This window comes from Populus nigra, chromosome 17 (genome assembly GCF_951802175.1).
Source record: "Populus nigra chromosome 17, ddPopNigr1.1, whole genome shotgun sequence".
Classification (NCBI taxonomy): domain Eukaryota; kingdom Viridiplantae; phylum Streptophyta; class Magnoliopsida; order Malpighiales; family Salicaceae; genus Populus; species Populus nigra.
The window spans coordinates 13,174,544-13,189,559 of record NC_084868.1 but is presented as its reverse complement, the minus strand read 5'-3'; the positions used below and the strand labels follow the sequence as shown (position 1 = coordinate 13,189,559).

Sequence of the window (15,016 nt, the reverse complement as noted above, 5' to 3'; positions counted from 1 at the left end):
TAGAGTGTATACTTAATTTTTAATGGAATTACAGAACATACATCTTGGTTTGTGTATAGATGAATTTAATCAATTTGAATCCTTTGCTACACCCTATTCTTATTAGCTGGTCATATTAACATTTTATAACTTTCCTTCAAGGATGTGTATGAAGTTGAAATTCATCTTTTTGTCTGTGGTCATACTTAGTCCTTGCAGTCCAAGTAGAAATATAAATATTTATCTTCAACCGTTGATTAATGAGTTAAATTAATTATAGTTAGTCAGGGCTTTGACATATGATGTATGAAGAGAATAGAATTTTTAAATGGAAACAACAATGATGTGGACTATAAATGATTTTCCTGTGTTTTAGATGGTTTCAAGTTAGAGCACATATGAAAACTTGTCTTGTCTATACTGTATGAAAAATAATAAAGCCTTTACCTTAATGAATGATGGTAAAACTTTTTTTTTCATTACAACAGGAGGTTCTTATTAAGTCGTCATCAATATAGAAATAACAGAAATGACTTTTTAAAAAGTAAAACTAAAAAAGATGTTTCACCGCTAGTACTATTGTGTGAAGAATTGTATGATGAATTGAAAGGTACCTTTCTTAAAGAATTTTTTTTGAAAATTTTTAATGAAATTATAAACTGCTTTTTTTTATAAAGAATTACCAACAGTACTGCCTGATTTGAAGCACAACTAAACCTTGCATCGTCGAGAAACTTGGCCTGTCCAAAAAAAGCGTTCAAGGCTTAAAATGGACTTAATTACCATAACTTAATTTCCATACTAATTGTTCTTGATATATCAATTTGTATCAATGATCCATAGATTTAAAGCTAATGGTAAAAACAACTAAAAAATAGCAAAACACCGACACAATATTATGTCAGTGTAAACATACTAATTCTATCGGCATAAAAATCACTGATGGATTCACCAACGAAAAATCTTTTATTTTTTAGTTATTTTATTCTCTCAGTTATTCTGCATGTATTTACTATCGGAAATAATTGTTTCACTATTATAATTGAAAATTTCCAACCAGAATAGTCTATCGCTATAATCATCAGAAAATATTGATAGAAAATATTGTCAAAGAACTATCTCAACCCAATAGCTTAAGCTATTAGGTAAGATCTCGAGATATGATCTATATTATTCTCTAACATTTCCTCTCAAGTGAAAGCCCTTTGAACTTGAAACTTGCACAGGTTCATACCATCTTGTGCTTAATTTTTGTTTTTAAATAAAAAGGGATGGTGAGATTCGAACTCATGACTGCTTGGTCATCAAGGCTTTGATATCATGCCAAAGAACTATCTCAACCCAATAACTTAAACTATTCGGTAAGATTTCAAGATATGATTTATATTATTCTTTAATAAATATTTTAAAAATGATTCTGTTATTACTAATAATTTTCTAGCAGTGAAAACCACAATTAAGGAAAAATTAAGGTTTCCTATGGTACTTATTGTATATTAATGATGCTGTTCTGGAAAAATCAGTGTGCCTAGCAGCTAGGATGGAATCTATGTTGCTTGTTTATGTGATTTGCTAGGCACTGATTTCTGTGACTAGGCAGCATACCTCGGTGCATATAGTCATCTTGCACTTGAGTATTTTCTGTTAGGAAATTCAGTGCTTCAAAGATTGATTCAATCCTTTCCACAAACTAATTCTGGCAATTTGATCATCTTCTGGTGCTATGTCTAATCCATAGTTACCAGAAAACATGGAATGTTCGGATCACACTATAGGACTTTTTCAGGGATAAACCTTCAGAACAAATTTATTAAAAAATCATTTTAATTTAAAAATTTAAACTGTTACGTGAAGTCTATAATACAATTTGTATAATAAAATAGTGAGATTTAAGCTCATTATTTTTTATCAATAAAATAAAGCTTTGATATATATACTTCAAAGAACTATCTGAGTTGAAAAACTTAAATTGTTTTTTTTTTTGGTTGAAAAAAACTTAAATTGTTAATTGTTACGTGAAGTAACAAAATATGATTAACAATATTATATATTAGTTTGAAACTCTACAGGGTACAAAAAGAGATTTTCTTACTGCGCATAGGAGAAAGAGCAGTAGGATCATAACTGTCTAAGATATCATAGATATATAATCCTCAATCCATAAGGCTGTCACGCATCTACTGAAGATATTTTTCCCTACCCTAAATGGAGGGAATAAATAACCAAAAGGTAGAGCACAGTGCTCCCACAATTTTACTGCTGCTAAATTGTCTTCACAAATGTTTGTCAATTACTTTTTAGTGAAATAAGCAGCACTACAACTCACCCACTGTTTCCCACCATGTTACAGATATGGAAATCAAGCCCTAAGAAAGTGATGTATGATGCCCTAAACATCACTATGCTTGACGTTAAATAAGCTAGTCATGCAGTCTTTTTTTGGCTGCAAAAACCGTAGTCCAACCCAGATATCCAACAAAAGCACTGGCTTACACCCCAACCCTTCACAGAAAGCAGTTCATCAACAACTGGTTTGCACTTAACAATCCGAGCTCAACCAAATTTCTCTCTGGAATCCCTTCCTCCATAAATGGCTTCTCTTATGGAACACTTCGAACCATCTTTCCGGCGCCATTTCTTATCAATTATCTTTTTGAAAACCCATGCAAGATTCTCAACCAAGCAAAACCTCAAGTCCTAACATTAGCAGTAGCAGTGGCAGTAGCGGTAGCAGAACTGCTTCTGCTTCTGCTTCTGCTTCTGCTGCTGTGATTGCTGGGGCTAGTGCACCTCGAGTTTCAGGCTCCCAACGTGCTTTTCGTGGAGTTCGGCGTAGAAGTAGTGGAAAATGGGTGTCTGAGATTAGAGAGCCTAAGAAGCCTAATAGAATCTGGTTAGGCACATTTCCTAACCCTGAAATGGCCGCTGTTGCTTATGATGTGGCAGCGCTTGCGCTTAAGGGCCAAAATGCAGACCTTAACTTCCCAAACTCGGCTGCTTCTCTGCCTGTTCCTGCTTCCACTTCGCCACGTGATATTCAGGCGGCTGCAGCCTCTGCAGCTGCTGCTATTGGTGCTGCAAAGGATGCTTTAGGGATTCCGAATACGGGGGATATTAATCAAATGGAACAAGAAATTAGGCCAACGGTCGATGATCAGTTTGTTGATGAGGATTTGATATTTGATATGCCTAATGTTCTTGTGAACATGGCAGAAGGGATGCTTCTTAGCCCTCCTCGCTTGGACATTGCTGGTGATGAGACCACAACCGCCTATGACAACACTGGAGACCAGAACCTTTGGAAATTCCCTTGAATCCATCCCTATATGAATATGATAAGAAACTATATTGAGTAATCTCCAAGTTAAATAATAAAAACAAAAAAAATAAGTAAAAGTTAAGTCATGGTATCTTGTGTCCAAATTCTGGGGCTGATCAGATGTAAGATACAGTAAGTCGTATTGGCATGAGTGGCTTGTTCTCTTTATTGTTTTGTACAGGTTTCTTATTTCCTATGTTGGATTTGGAGTTTTCTGTTCTATTATCGCTTGATGATTTGATTCCATGAACTTTATTTCAATATACTTATGCTAAATCTTCATTGCTTTGTTCAATTTTCAAATCAAAAGAGTAAGCAAAGCAGCATTCCAATGGGTGGGTAAAGAAAAGCTAGCAAGTTGGCAGGTTTAGTCAATAAGAATGATTAAGAAGTTGATTTACTATGCTTCTTATAGCAATATAAAATTTCTTTTTATCCTTTATATATTATTTAATTATGGAACGATTCCGAAACAATATTGGACAACAATCTCATCGATGACAAGAAGCCTATTTGATATGTTTTGTGCTTCTAAAGTAATCATAGTTCTTTTAGCTACTTTTAGTCTAAAAAATATAGTATTCGATTAAGGTCTGCTTTGTTTTTATAACAAGGAAAATAAACCCTTTTGCTATTAAACATTTGTGTAACCATTGGTTGACATGTCATGCTCAACAAGTTGGGTAATGTCTAGGTAGATGGTGACACTTCAGCTTCCGAGGATAATTGTCTCCTACTCATGCAAGGTTTATATGTCTCAGTGTATCCACCAATGTCAGCTTCCCATTAGATCAAATTTAGTTTTATCCTGTCAGAAAGCAAATGAGCCACAGATTGAGTAATGTTTCTATCTAATTGTGTAAGTATGGTACAAATGATCTACCAAAGAAAAAGGCTATAAATGAGCACTGAAAGACATGCTAGAAAAAGGGTTGGAACAAAGATAAGGTTTATTCTAGTGATAGAATAGCCTCGAGTCGACTAAACTCGAGCTCTTATGGTTCAAGCAGAAGGCCCCTTAGACAGGATGGAAGAGATAGGATCATGCTGACAATTGTGCTTGCGGTCAGAACCGGCAACAGAATAAATATCCAAGAATGCTGAGAAAGGGGATGTGTTAGAAGATCATGGTAGTTCAAGAGGTAGTTTAGAGGTTTTAGTAATTAGAAATTGAAATGAAAATAGTTTGATAGTTAAGGTTTTTAACTGTAGTAGTTTAGTAAAAGAAAGATTTAGCTTATAATTTGGAAATGATTGAAGGATATGTAATACACGAAGAAAAATCTTTATTAATAGAAAATATAATACAAGGGGAAGAGTTTCAGGACGAAAGCTTTAAGCTTAGCATTTTTTTTTGCTTGTTTTACAAATTAATAATGGTTGCATTGCTATTTATATCCTTCTTAACCCATCTAGAGGGAAGAATGCCGGAAATTTAGCCAATTATTCTTTCTTTTCTAGAACTTTCCTAACTTAGTTAGGAACTAACTTGTAGCCTTTCGTATTTTCTAGAATTGATCTCTAGAATTTAATTTTCTTTAAGTGCATTAACAGGCTGGTAAGTCTAGGGCAATCAACTGATTTAATAGCTCAAAGTCGTTATCTTGGTAGAATGGAAGTATGGAAGTACGTACCCTTTTGATCATATGAATAAATACTTCTGTTTTCATCTGGGAAAGCACTGAAGGCTACTCTGGAGAGGGTAAGGAACTAATTAATGTCTCAGCATAAGAAGCAGTCGAAGAACGGTTTCTCCGTTTGTGAGTGCCATCCTTGGCGTAGTTCCATGCTAGTTTTCTCTATATCGTTCCAATTTGATCGGAAGTCTTTTGTTCCCATCCTGGACATGGCTCCGAGATCTTTTGATGAATGATTACATATTTTCATTTGATCAAAAGCAGTAGGAGCTTAACCCTATTAATTACAGATTAAGCTAGATATCATGATGGGGACGATTAGCTGGTGATCATCTTTGCCCTCATCAGCTTCTCGACATAAAATTAAGACAGTGGTCATACTTCCCACATAGAATATTTGCCTTACTTTGGTAGACGGTCTGTTCAAGATTGCTAACCAAGTAATGGATGTAGAAGAGGTCCCCAAACAAGTTTATGCCAGTCAACTAGAGTCCTTTTGCTCCCACCAAACTCCCAAGCACCAGTTGAGAAAATTTTTCCATTTGGACCGAGCTTACAGACCACTTCATTTTGAAGCAGTATTATTAGAATTTAGAGCATTTGTTTTGTGTTTTAAAAATATTTTTAAAAAAATTTAATTTTTTTTAATGTTTTTAAATCATTTTAATAGATTGGTGTCAAAAATAATTTTTTAAAAATAAAAAAATATTATTTTGATCTAAAATAAAAAATATTTTGAAAAACATCTATCACCATACTTTCAGATACTTTCTTATTTTTCTTGGTGCATCTAATCAATATAAAAATTGTATTTTAATAGCGTTTTGAGAAGATATTGACAAATAAAAAACTAGATTAATTAAAATTGAAAGAAAAACAGAAAAACAGAAAAAAAAAACAAAAAGAAGTTGAGAAAATAATTTTGAATAATAATATGTTAAAAAATTGTTCTAAAAATAACCTACAAATATCCAATCCAACTATATTAGAAAGGAAAGTGAACCATAAAATAACTAGGAAAAATAAAGATAGAAAAACTAAAAATATCTAGAAAAAATAAAATAAAAACATAATCTTTTAAACCTAAATTGCACTTCCCAACTTTAGTTAATTTATTACAGCTCGTTGATCTCATTATAGAATAGATCATGTAAATCATTACAGTAAAATTTAATTAAGCACGTCTGATAAAACATTATAATAATTTTTGTTAGAAAAAACTTACAACTTAGACTTGTAATAAATTCATATTTGACAAGTCAGATCCTCCGAAGTCTTCCTCTACATCATATATTGTGTGGGAGTACGTTGATGTACCAGCTCATACAAGAGTATACTTGATGGATAAATCAAATAAAAATAAAAATTTATTTGTTACTGTCACCTAGAAAGCTAGGGAGTTACAGGAAGATATAAACTATGAATAATGATGTCCAATATTGCTTTAAATGTTCAGTATTGTGGTAATTTTTATGATTGTAATTTAAAAAAAAATATTTTATAAAAAGTACTTTTTAATTGAGGTTGAGTTAATATTTATGTGTGTTTAGTTAAAACTATGGTTGAAATTGAGATTGAATAAAAAGTTGTTTAATGTGTTTGGTTAAAAATGCTTTTAAAATTGAGATTATAAAATAATTAAATATATATATATATATATTAATAATTTTTAATTTAAATATTGTAGATTTAACTTTGCTATTATATCATGAAATAAATAATATTTTATATAAAATATTTTTTATTGTTCCATTAAACTATCTACAATTTGAGATTGCAATCAAATTCTGCAAATGTTATATGTTCAAACGCTCCCTATCTAATTTATGTAGTGTCATTGAAAAATGTTAAATACTAGTTTTTTGAATATAATACAATTAAAAAATAAAAATAATTTTTTTTTATTTTACTGAGTCGGATCTGGTTTAACGCATTTTAAACTTTAGATCGGACACGGTCCAGCCGAAACAATAAAGGCATGTTCTACTGTTCAGTAAACAGTATAACATGGTTCTATATTTCATTCGCGCAAAACAGCTCCTATCTGCTTTCCTTCCCCCTGTATTTCAAACACAAAAATACTATGGACTCATGAATAATAAATTATATTTTTTCTTTACCAAACAAGTTGCATACTTAGACAGCCTCATTAGGCCTGTTAGAATTAATATTATGGTGGTAGTATTTCAATTACAACAATTGTTCAAAACTAAGTTTGGGAGCTAATTACCATCAAAGCTTAAGAAATATGAAAACCAGGTCTCGACTTTCATGACAACGCCTAACAAAATAAGTGATAAAAAAAAATAAGAAACTGTTTAGGAACGCGATGCAAATCGTGTTCTTAAAAAATTTTAATTTTTTTTTGTTAAAATTTAATATAATTTGTTTGGATCGTTTTTATGTGCTGATGTCAAAAATAATTTTTTTAAAATGAAAAAACATCATTGACATGTATTTTGGCATGAAAAGTTATTTGAAAAGCAACCACTACCACACTACCAAATATATTCTAAGTGTTTAGTATGTTGTTTGTCATTATAATTGTTTATGTGGTTGTGTTTTTTTAAAATAATATTTTTAAAAAAATATTTTTAGTTATGATTTAAAAAAATATATGTTTAGTTAACAATGTTGTGGGATGAATTTTTATATGTAAAATAAATAAATAAAAAATTATTTTAACTTTTACAAAATTAATATTTAAAATGTAATTATATATATGCTTAGAGCCCGTTTGGCTACGCGGCTACGGCTGCGTTTTAATTAAAACGCAGTTTACATCCGTTTGGTTAAAGGAAAAAGTTATATACTGTTCATGGATGTCACTTGTTTTCTATATTGGAAACGCAGTTAAAGAAAAGCAAGGATTCCTTGCTTTTCTTGCACTGTTCATGTTAATTGCATTGTTCAATGAACAGTGCAATTAACATAAACAATGTATAATGGTACACTGTTTTATGTGAACAATGCAAGAAAATTGGACTGTTCACTTAAAAAATAGTGAATAGTGCAATTCTCTTGCACTGTTCACTTGCATTGTGTGAATTTTTTTTTTTGTTAATTTTTTTAACATTTTAAAAAAAACTAGTTTAGAGTGAATTTTATACCTGATAATATTTTATCTAATTTTATTACACGCTAAAAAATTATGTAAACTGTAGTTCTTATCGAATGTATTTCATACGTAATGGAATTGTAGATGGTTTAATGGAATAATAAAAAATATTTTATATAAAGTATGATTTATTTCATGATGTAATAGCAATAGTTAAATCCACAATATTTAAATTAAAAATAATCACTATTAATATGTATTTTTTAAAATTATTTTATAATAGCAATAGTTAAATCTACAATATTTAAATTAAAAATCATCAAATTAATATATATTTTTTAAAATTATTTTATAACCTCAATTTTAAAAGCATTCTTAACCAAACACATTAAACTACTTTTTCTTCAACCTCAATCTCAACCACAGTTTTAACCAAACATTTATTTTTTTCAAATCAATATCAATTAAAAGTACTTTTTATAAAATAATTTTTTTCAAAGTACAACCACAACAGCTACCACAAAACCAAATATATACTTAATGTAAATAAAAAGCTATTTAATTATTCAAGCAGTTTTTTTTATACATGGTTAGAAAAAAAAATAAAAAGTAATCATCGTACCAAACTGTCTGCTTGATCCTTTTCCTTGTGTGATCAATTCTTGTCTTCTTTTTCAGCCTTTCTTCTTGCTCTCCTTTAATTTTCCTTGAACTTAGAGATGACTCGAACCGTCCATCTTCATGCTCATCCAAATCTCTAAGCGATTTCTTACAGATTCAAATAAACAAAACGTTAGGAAAAACAAAAAAAATATTGTACTTTATGCTACTTTGATTGAAAAGAAAAGAGATTACAACGATGTTAAGAGATACCTCTCTAAGCTCAGAAAAGTTTACAGCAGAGGCGGCGGCGGCGGCGGCATCAGCAGCTACAGTTCCTGGTAGGGGAAGTGCTATTTGCATTCTTGCATCCATTTCTTGTCCTGATTTTTTTATTGCAAGAGGGGAAGTGCTCTTTAGTCTTTAGCAGTCAACAGAAAAGGGGCGTCAACTGTCAACATCCATCCATGAAGATCATGCTTTGAAGCCATGAGAGGTACTGCTTGGTCAAAGCTAAATTGGCCCATTTCAGCCAGTTTAAAACCAACAAGTTCTCTGAGTCTGCCAACAACAAGCCCGGTCTTGTATTCTGCCACAGTCCATATTAAGAGAAGTTGAGATCTATGTTTATTTTCTTGAATTCATTTTTTAAAAATTTAATTTTTAAATTTTTTTATATTTATTTAATATTAAAAAAATTGATCAACAAAAAATATTTTTCAGTTAAAAAAATTTTAACTTAATTTCCAGAAAAGCGTTTCCCTGAAAAATTTAGACGGAAAACACTTTTCAGAAATTATGAAAAATTTAGAAATGTCATATTATTTGCTGATTATATCAAATTTGATCCTCAAACTTTTAATTGCTATATATATTGTTTTGAATATTTATTTTTCAATTTCATATCTTAAAATTTAATTTTTATGTTAACTATGGTTCTCATTTTTATAATTGTTATTTGCTTTTCCCCTATCATTTTTTTATTGAAATTTTTAATTTATCAAATTTGATCCTCATTCTTTTAATTGTTACTTTTTTTTTGAAATAATTTATGAAATGTTAATTTTTATTATTTTAATTTCTTCATCTTTTATTTTTTTTATTTTTTAGATTTGATCTCTATTATTTTGATTATTATTTATTTTATTTGAGATAATTTATGAAATTATATTTTTTTTTCAATTTCATTCTCATTCAACCTTTTAATTTGTAAGATTTGTTCCTCATTATTTTAATAAACTTGAGAAAAATGAAACATTAATAAGTTATTTTCCAGCTTATTTTCCATAACATAACCAAATACTGGAAAGTGTTTTCCAACTTATTTTCCATTACACTACCAAATATCAGAAAATAATTCACTTTTCCGTAATTTAATTTTCAAAAAAAACTACTTTCCAGCAAACAAACGGAGCCGAGATTTTTGAACTAGAAGCTATTTTGCCACTTCACCATTAGGGATGTGTAATCAATTGAATCAAGCCAAGGTGGTCTAATTGAATTAGTTTATGTTTGGAAATACGGTGTAAACTATGTTTCTTTAAATTTTTGAATATTTTTTAAAATTAATTTTTTATGATTTTAAATTGTTTTAATATATTGACGTTAAAAATAATTTTTAAAAAATAAAATAAAAATTTCATTTTAATACATTTTTAAATAAAAAATACTTTTAAACTATCACTGTTACCACAATCTCAAACATAATCTATATTAATCCTAAAATGGAGAGAAAAAGATGAGTGCTTCCCATAAGTGTTGGCCAAAGGCTTTTTTTTTTACCGTGCGTAAAGAGCACCATAAGATAGTCTAATAATTTTGAAAGGAGACCCATCACATTGCGGTTCTTTGGGTTTGATGGCAAAGAATATTCTCCAACCAACTTATATATATATATATATATATATATATATATATATATATATATATATATGCTAATTCTGACTAAATTTTCATTTTGAATAATTTTAAAAATGGATTTTATATAGACGAAAACACACTAACATAAAAGGACAACAAGCAAGGAAGATAGAATTGATGTCAAAAGGATTTTCACACTATAATTAACCTTAATTCCTACTCTATTACTGGAAAAAAAATATCCTATATAGTTTGTACGTTTTATATCTCCTTAAATAAATAAATAAAACTGACTTGGATAAGATGAGAAAATCAAAATATGATTTAAAAAGAAAACACAATAAAAAATTCAAAATCAAGCTAAAATAAATAAATTGAATAATAAAATTGACTCAAAAAATCTTTCTGACCTAATTTGAAGGTTTTTCGACTCAATTGGTTAAATCTAATGGACTTGCTACATAATTGGATTTATAGAATTATATAATAAAATTTGAGTTTGATTCAATTATCATATCAAAAATTATAATTTTTTTATATTAAGTTATTAGTGTGACATGAATAATATATTTTATTGAGTTTAACTATGTTCATTTAATCCATAAATAAGCTTGTTATGCTTTCTGCATGATCCATTAGTAAAAAATTCATATCTGACTATTTAGAACTATCAAACTCATGGATTCGGCTCCTTCAGGACCTTTTACATTGATTTGGTATATTAAAACAAGAATTAATAAACTCTTTTGAATGATACTCTTATAGCTTGAAGCAAAAGATTGAGCAGATCAATCCCTTATAGTCATTACTCAATAATCAAAAGATTAAAGAAAAAGAGAGAAATGAGTAATCTCTTCATTGTTAAGAAAGCAAGGCCAGGAGATCAGAACATTATTCGGTATTTTATTTTCCTTCAAGGCACTCATTCAAATTGGTGGGCATATCCATCCAAATCGGGGGTGGCGATGGAACCCACAAAACCGTGGCTAAATACATCTTTGGCCACTCTGTCACACTCTTGCGAGATTGAAAAGGTCTGTCAAACATATACAACTTTTTTCTCAAGCCGCCAATTTATTAATTTATTTAGTGCTCATATTTGAAAGAAATTTAGTTAGGAAAGCGACTCCTTTTTTTAAAAAAATAAATTATGATTTATGCTAAGCTTTTTGAAGTCTAAAAACTACCGGTCAAAGTCTTGATAGGCCGGCCAGCCATGATTTAGTCAATATATATATATATATATATATATATATATATATATATATATATATATATATATATATATATTGTGTACGTAAACCTGCCTAATATTTATGTATTCTCGTATGCCACTTCAATTCTCTGCTCCATGTGACTTGAACTAGTGTCTTGATGTCCTAATTATATATCATAAATATATAGCTGGTAAAAGTGCCATGTGAGGGTAGGTTTACCGAAAGATTTGTTGGATATTCAACTAATTGTACCCCCGACCCCTTCGTTCCAATTTATAACAATTACAAAAACCTAAAAAATATGGGAAAATTATTGTACACCCATCTTGATTTATTACATATTATAATAGTGAAATGATATTTCACTTAACAATTTCATTCATTGATAAAAATATTTAATTTGTTATTTTTTTTAATTTAGTCCTTATTCTTTTGGTGGTTTCTTCTTTTAATTATTTTGTGAATTTAATTTTTCTTTTCAATTTAACCCTTCAAACAAAAAATTAACCATCCTCTCATTTGTTTATTTTTTAAATTTGATCTTTATTTTTTTAATTACTATTTTTTCTTTTAGATCCTTTTGCATGATTATCCTTTTTTTTTCAATTTCTTCCTTTGATATTTTATTTATTGAAAATTGAGCTTTGTGGCTTTTCTATGTTTAGTACTTCTGATCAGATGAACTAGGTCATTGTTTTTAAAATATAACACGGGTTGACATTATTTTTTTTACTTATTTTATTTTTTGATCTCATTGCTCGATATTAATTTTTTCACAAAATAGGCTTTGTGGTTTTTTTTTTCATTTTCCTTTATATCAAGATATCTTGATCTCATAACCTTATCTATGGATTTGGTAGGTTAATCCGAGTGGTTTTGCACCTTTTTTCTTTTTGTTTTTAATTACTCTTTCATATTTTAGATCCTTTTATAAGGTTAATTGTTTTTTATCCTTAAAAATTTGGTTTGTTGAGAATTAGACTCATGATTTTTTCATATTTGGTGCTTCCAGTTAAATGACTCGAGCCACGAGTTTTATAAACTAACAATGGTTTTATAAACAATGGGGTTTTTTGATTTTATTTTTTTGATTTTTCTTTCTTTTGAGTTACCTAATCTCATAACCTAATCTGTGGGCTTGACGAGTTGATCTAAATGGGCTTGAGCTTTCTTTTAGCTTATAATTGCTATTTGTGTTTATCCTTTTGCATGGTTATTGTTTTCTAATTTCATCATTTAATATTTGATTAGTTAAAAATTAGGTTTTAAGGTTTTTTATATTTTATGTTTCTGGTCAAATGACTCAGGTCATGAGCTTAATTGGTTAACATGATTTGATATCGTTTTTTTTTCTTGTTTTTTTTGTTAGAAATTGAGCTTCTCGATTAAATCTAGGTATTAGATTTCTTGGGCTATAATTTTAAAAGATTAAGTCGGGTCTAGGAGATTTTCCCGGGTTTATCTGGTTTTAATATTATTAAATTAGGGTTTTTTTTGTTATTAAAAAATTATTCAACCAATCAACTCAATTATCCAAGTCTCAAATTTCCTTTATTTCTTTAAAAATCCTAGCATCACCTTAACTTTATTCTTTTTACATTAAAAAAAAATATGACTTTGCTCGCAACGTTGCGTTGACCATCGATATAAGTTTACTTAGGTCACTTTTTTAAAATTTGGTTTTTTTTCACTTTCAGCCCTCGATATTTGATTCATTATAATTGATGTTTTTAATTTGTTTCAATATGGGTTCTATGGTTTTATCACAATTCACATCCTAAATCACGGGTTTCACAAGTCAACCATAATTGACCTGGTTCAATTATATGTGTTGCCGTTTCAATATTTTTTTAAAAAAAAATATAGTCTAATATGTTACTATTTAAGTATTTTAAAAGTTTTTTTTTTGGCTATTATGCATCAAATTTTAAAATTTTTAATGTCTTAACATATTTTTTAGGCTAAAAAATATTGCCAAAAAACTAATTATATCTTAAAATATTTGGTTTTGTTAATAGCACTCCATTTCATTGTTTTATAGATCTATTTATCTTGAATTGAATATATACGTGCGCGCGCGCATCTAGAGAGATGAAGGCAGCAGTTTAGCCATTTTTGTTGGGTCCTTGCAAAAGAATTAAGTAAAAACTCTGCAAATAGTAATGGAAAAAACATAACATGTTCTTCCTATATATATACATAGCATGCACTGTATAAGTTAAACGGTATAACACCAAGAAAGTTTCAAGATTGACCGGTTGCGAAATTAACCAGAAAATTCAGCATTTTTACACCACTAATAAATTAAGATAGAGTGTGAAACTCTTCTTGCACAAATGGTAATAAAAAAAAATACTAGAAACAATTTTTGCAAGGGGCATGTTAATTAATTTCTTGTAGAACTTTCGGACTCCTAATTATTTAGCTATTTCTAGTTAGAAATTGTCTTTAATGACCACTAATTACATGTTAAAAAAATGATTAACTTAGATACCAATTGAATTTATTTTAACATTGTTTTCTGAGTTTCAAATATTACAAGAAGTTAGTTACTAAAAAAAATCAAATGCATTATTTTGGAATTACATTTGATATGAAATTATAAATACAACTAAAAGACTTAGAGTCTGGTTTTAATATTTATATGAACAATTACCCAGGTTAATCTATTTTTTTTATCATTTGGTTAACAACCTTGTATAGCTAAGTGGTTAACACGTGAGAGTAATGTTATTAATGTCACGAGTTTGATTTGCAAACTAGGATGAATTGCATCTTTTTTTCCTTTGATTTTTTTCTTAGGATTTACATAGTCAATAAAATTACATCACAATAACTTCCATGTGATTTTATTTTAAAAACCGGCTAAGCAAAGAGTCAAGTTAAGAATTTTTCAAGTTTGAATTGTTCTATAAAATTTAATGCCAATGCCAAAAGTTTATACGTGTCTAGATATTATTTTTTCATATTACAAAAAATTTGGATCCAACCCTCAGTTAAAACAAATCCTAATATATAAATCATATATTAATACAACAAGATTCTTTAAGAAAAAATTATAAAACATTTAAATATACAAGAAAATTACAAATAATACAAAAAAATCAATAAATTAACCTAAAATATAAATAAGTTATAAAAAAAACAGATAAATTTGCTCATTTAGTGTAGTAAAGCTTCACAAGAAATTAAACCAATAAAGTGATGCAGATACTATTGATAGATATAGGTCGACGCTAGTGGTTTGGTGTGGTGGAATTTGTGAAAAAATGAAGGGTTGTTATTTTATTTTATTTTTTTTGTAAAAAGAAGAAGAAAGGGGGGCAGGGAAAAGAGAATTGTTGGG

General features: G+C 29.0%; 1 protein-coding gene and 1 long non-coding RNA gene across 2 annotated transcripts; one reads left to right on the top strand and one right to left on the bottom strand.

Annotated features, from left to right (window-relative positions):
- The first annotated feature begins 2,617 nt into the window (after positions 1-2,617).
- LOC133676417 (ethylene-responsive transcription factor ERF024-like) lies at positions 2,618-3,474 on the top strand. The gene has a single exon (XM_062098060.1). The coding sequence runs from the start codon at positions 2,643-2,645 to the stop codon at positions 3,291-3,293; it is 651 nt and encodes a 216-aa protein (XP_061954044.1). The 5' UTR covers positions 2,618-2,642; the 3' UTR covers positions 3,294-3,474.
- Positions 3,475-8,536: 5,062 nt separating this feature from the next.
- LOC133676811 (uncharacterized) lies at positions 8,537-9,147 on the bottom strand. Its single transcript, XR_009835666.1, has 2 exons — positions 8,867-9,147; positions 8,537-8,761 (listed from the first exon to the last, which is right to left on the bottom strand). It is a non-coding gene; the product is annotated as an uncharacterized LOC133676811 (long non-coding RNA).
- Between the last annotated feature and the right edge of the window lie 5,869 nt (positions 9,148-15,016).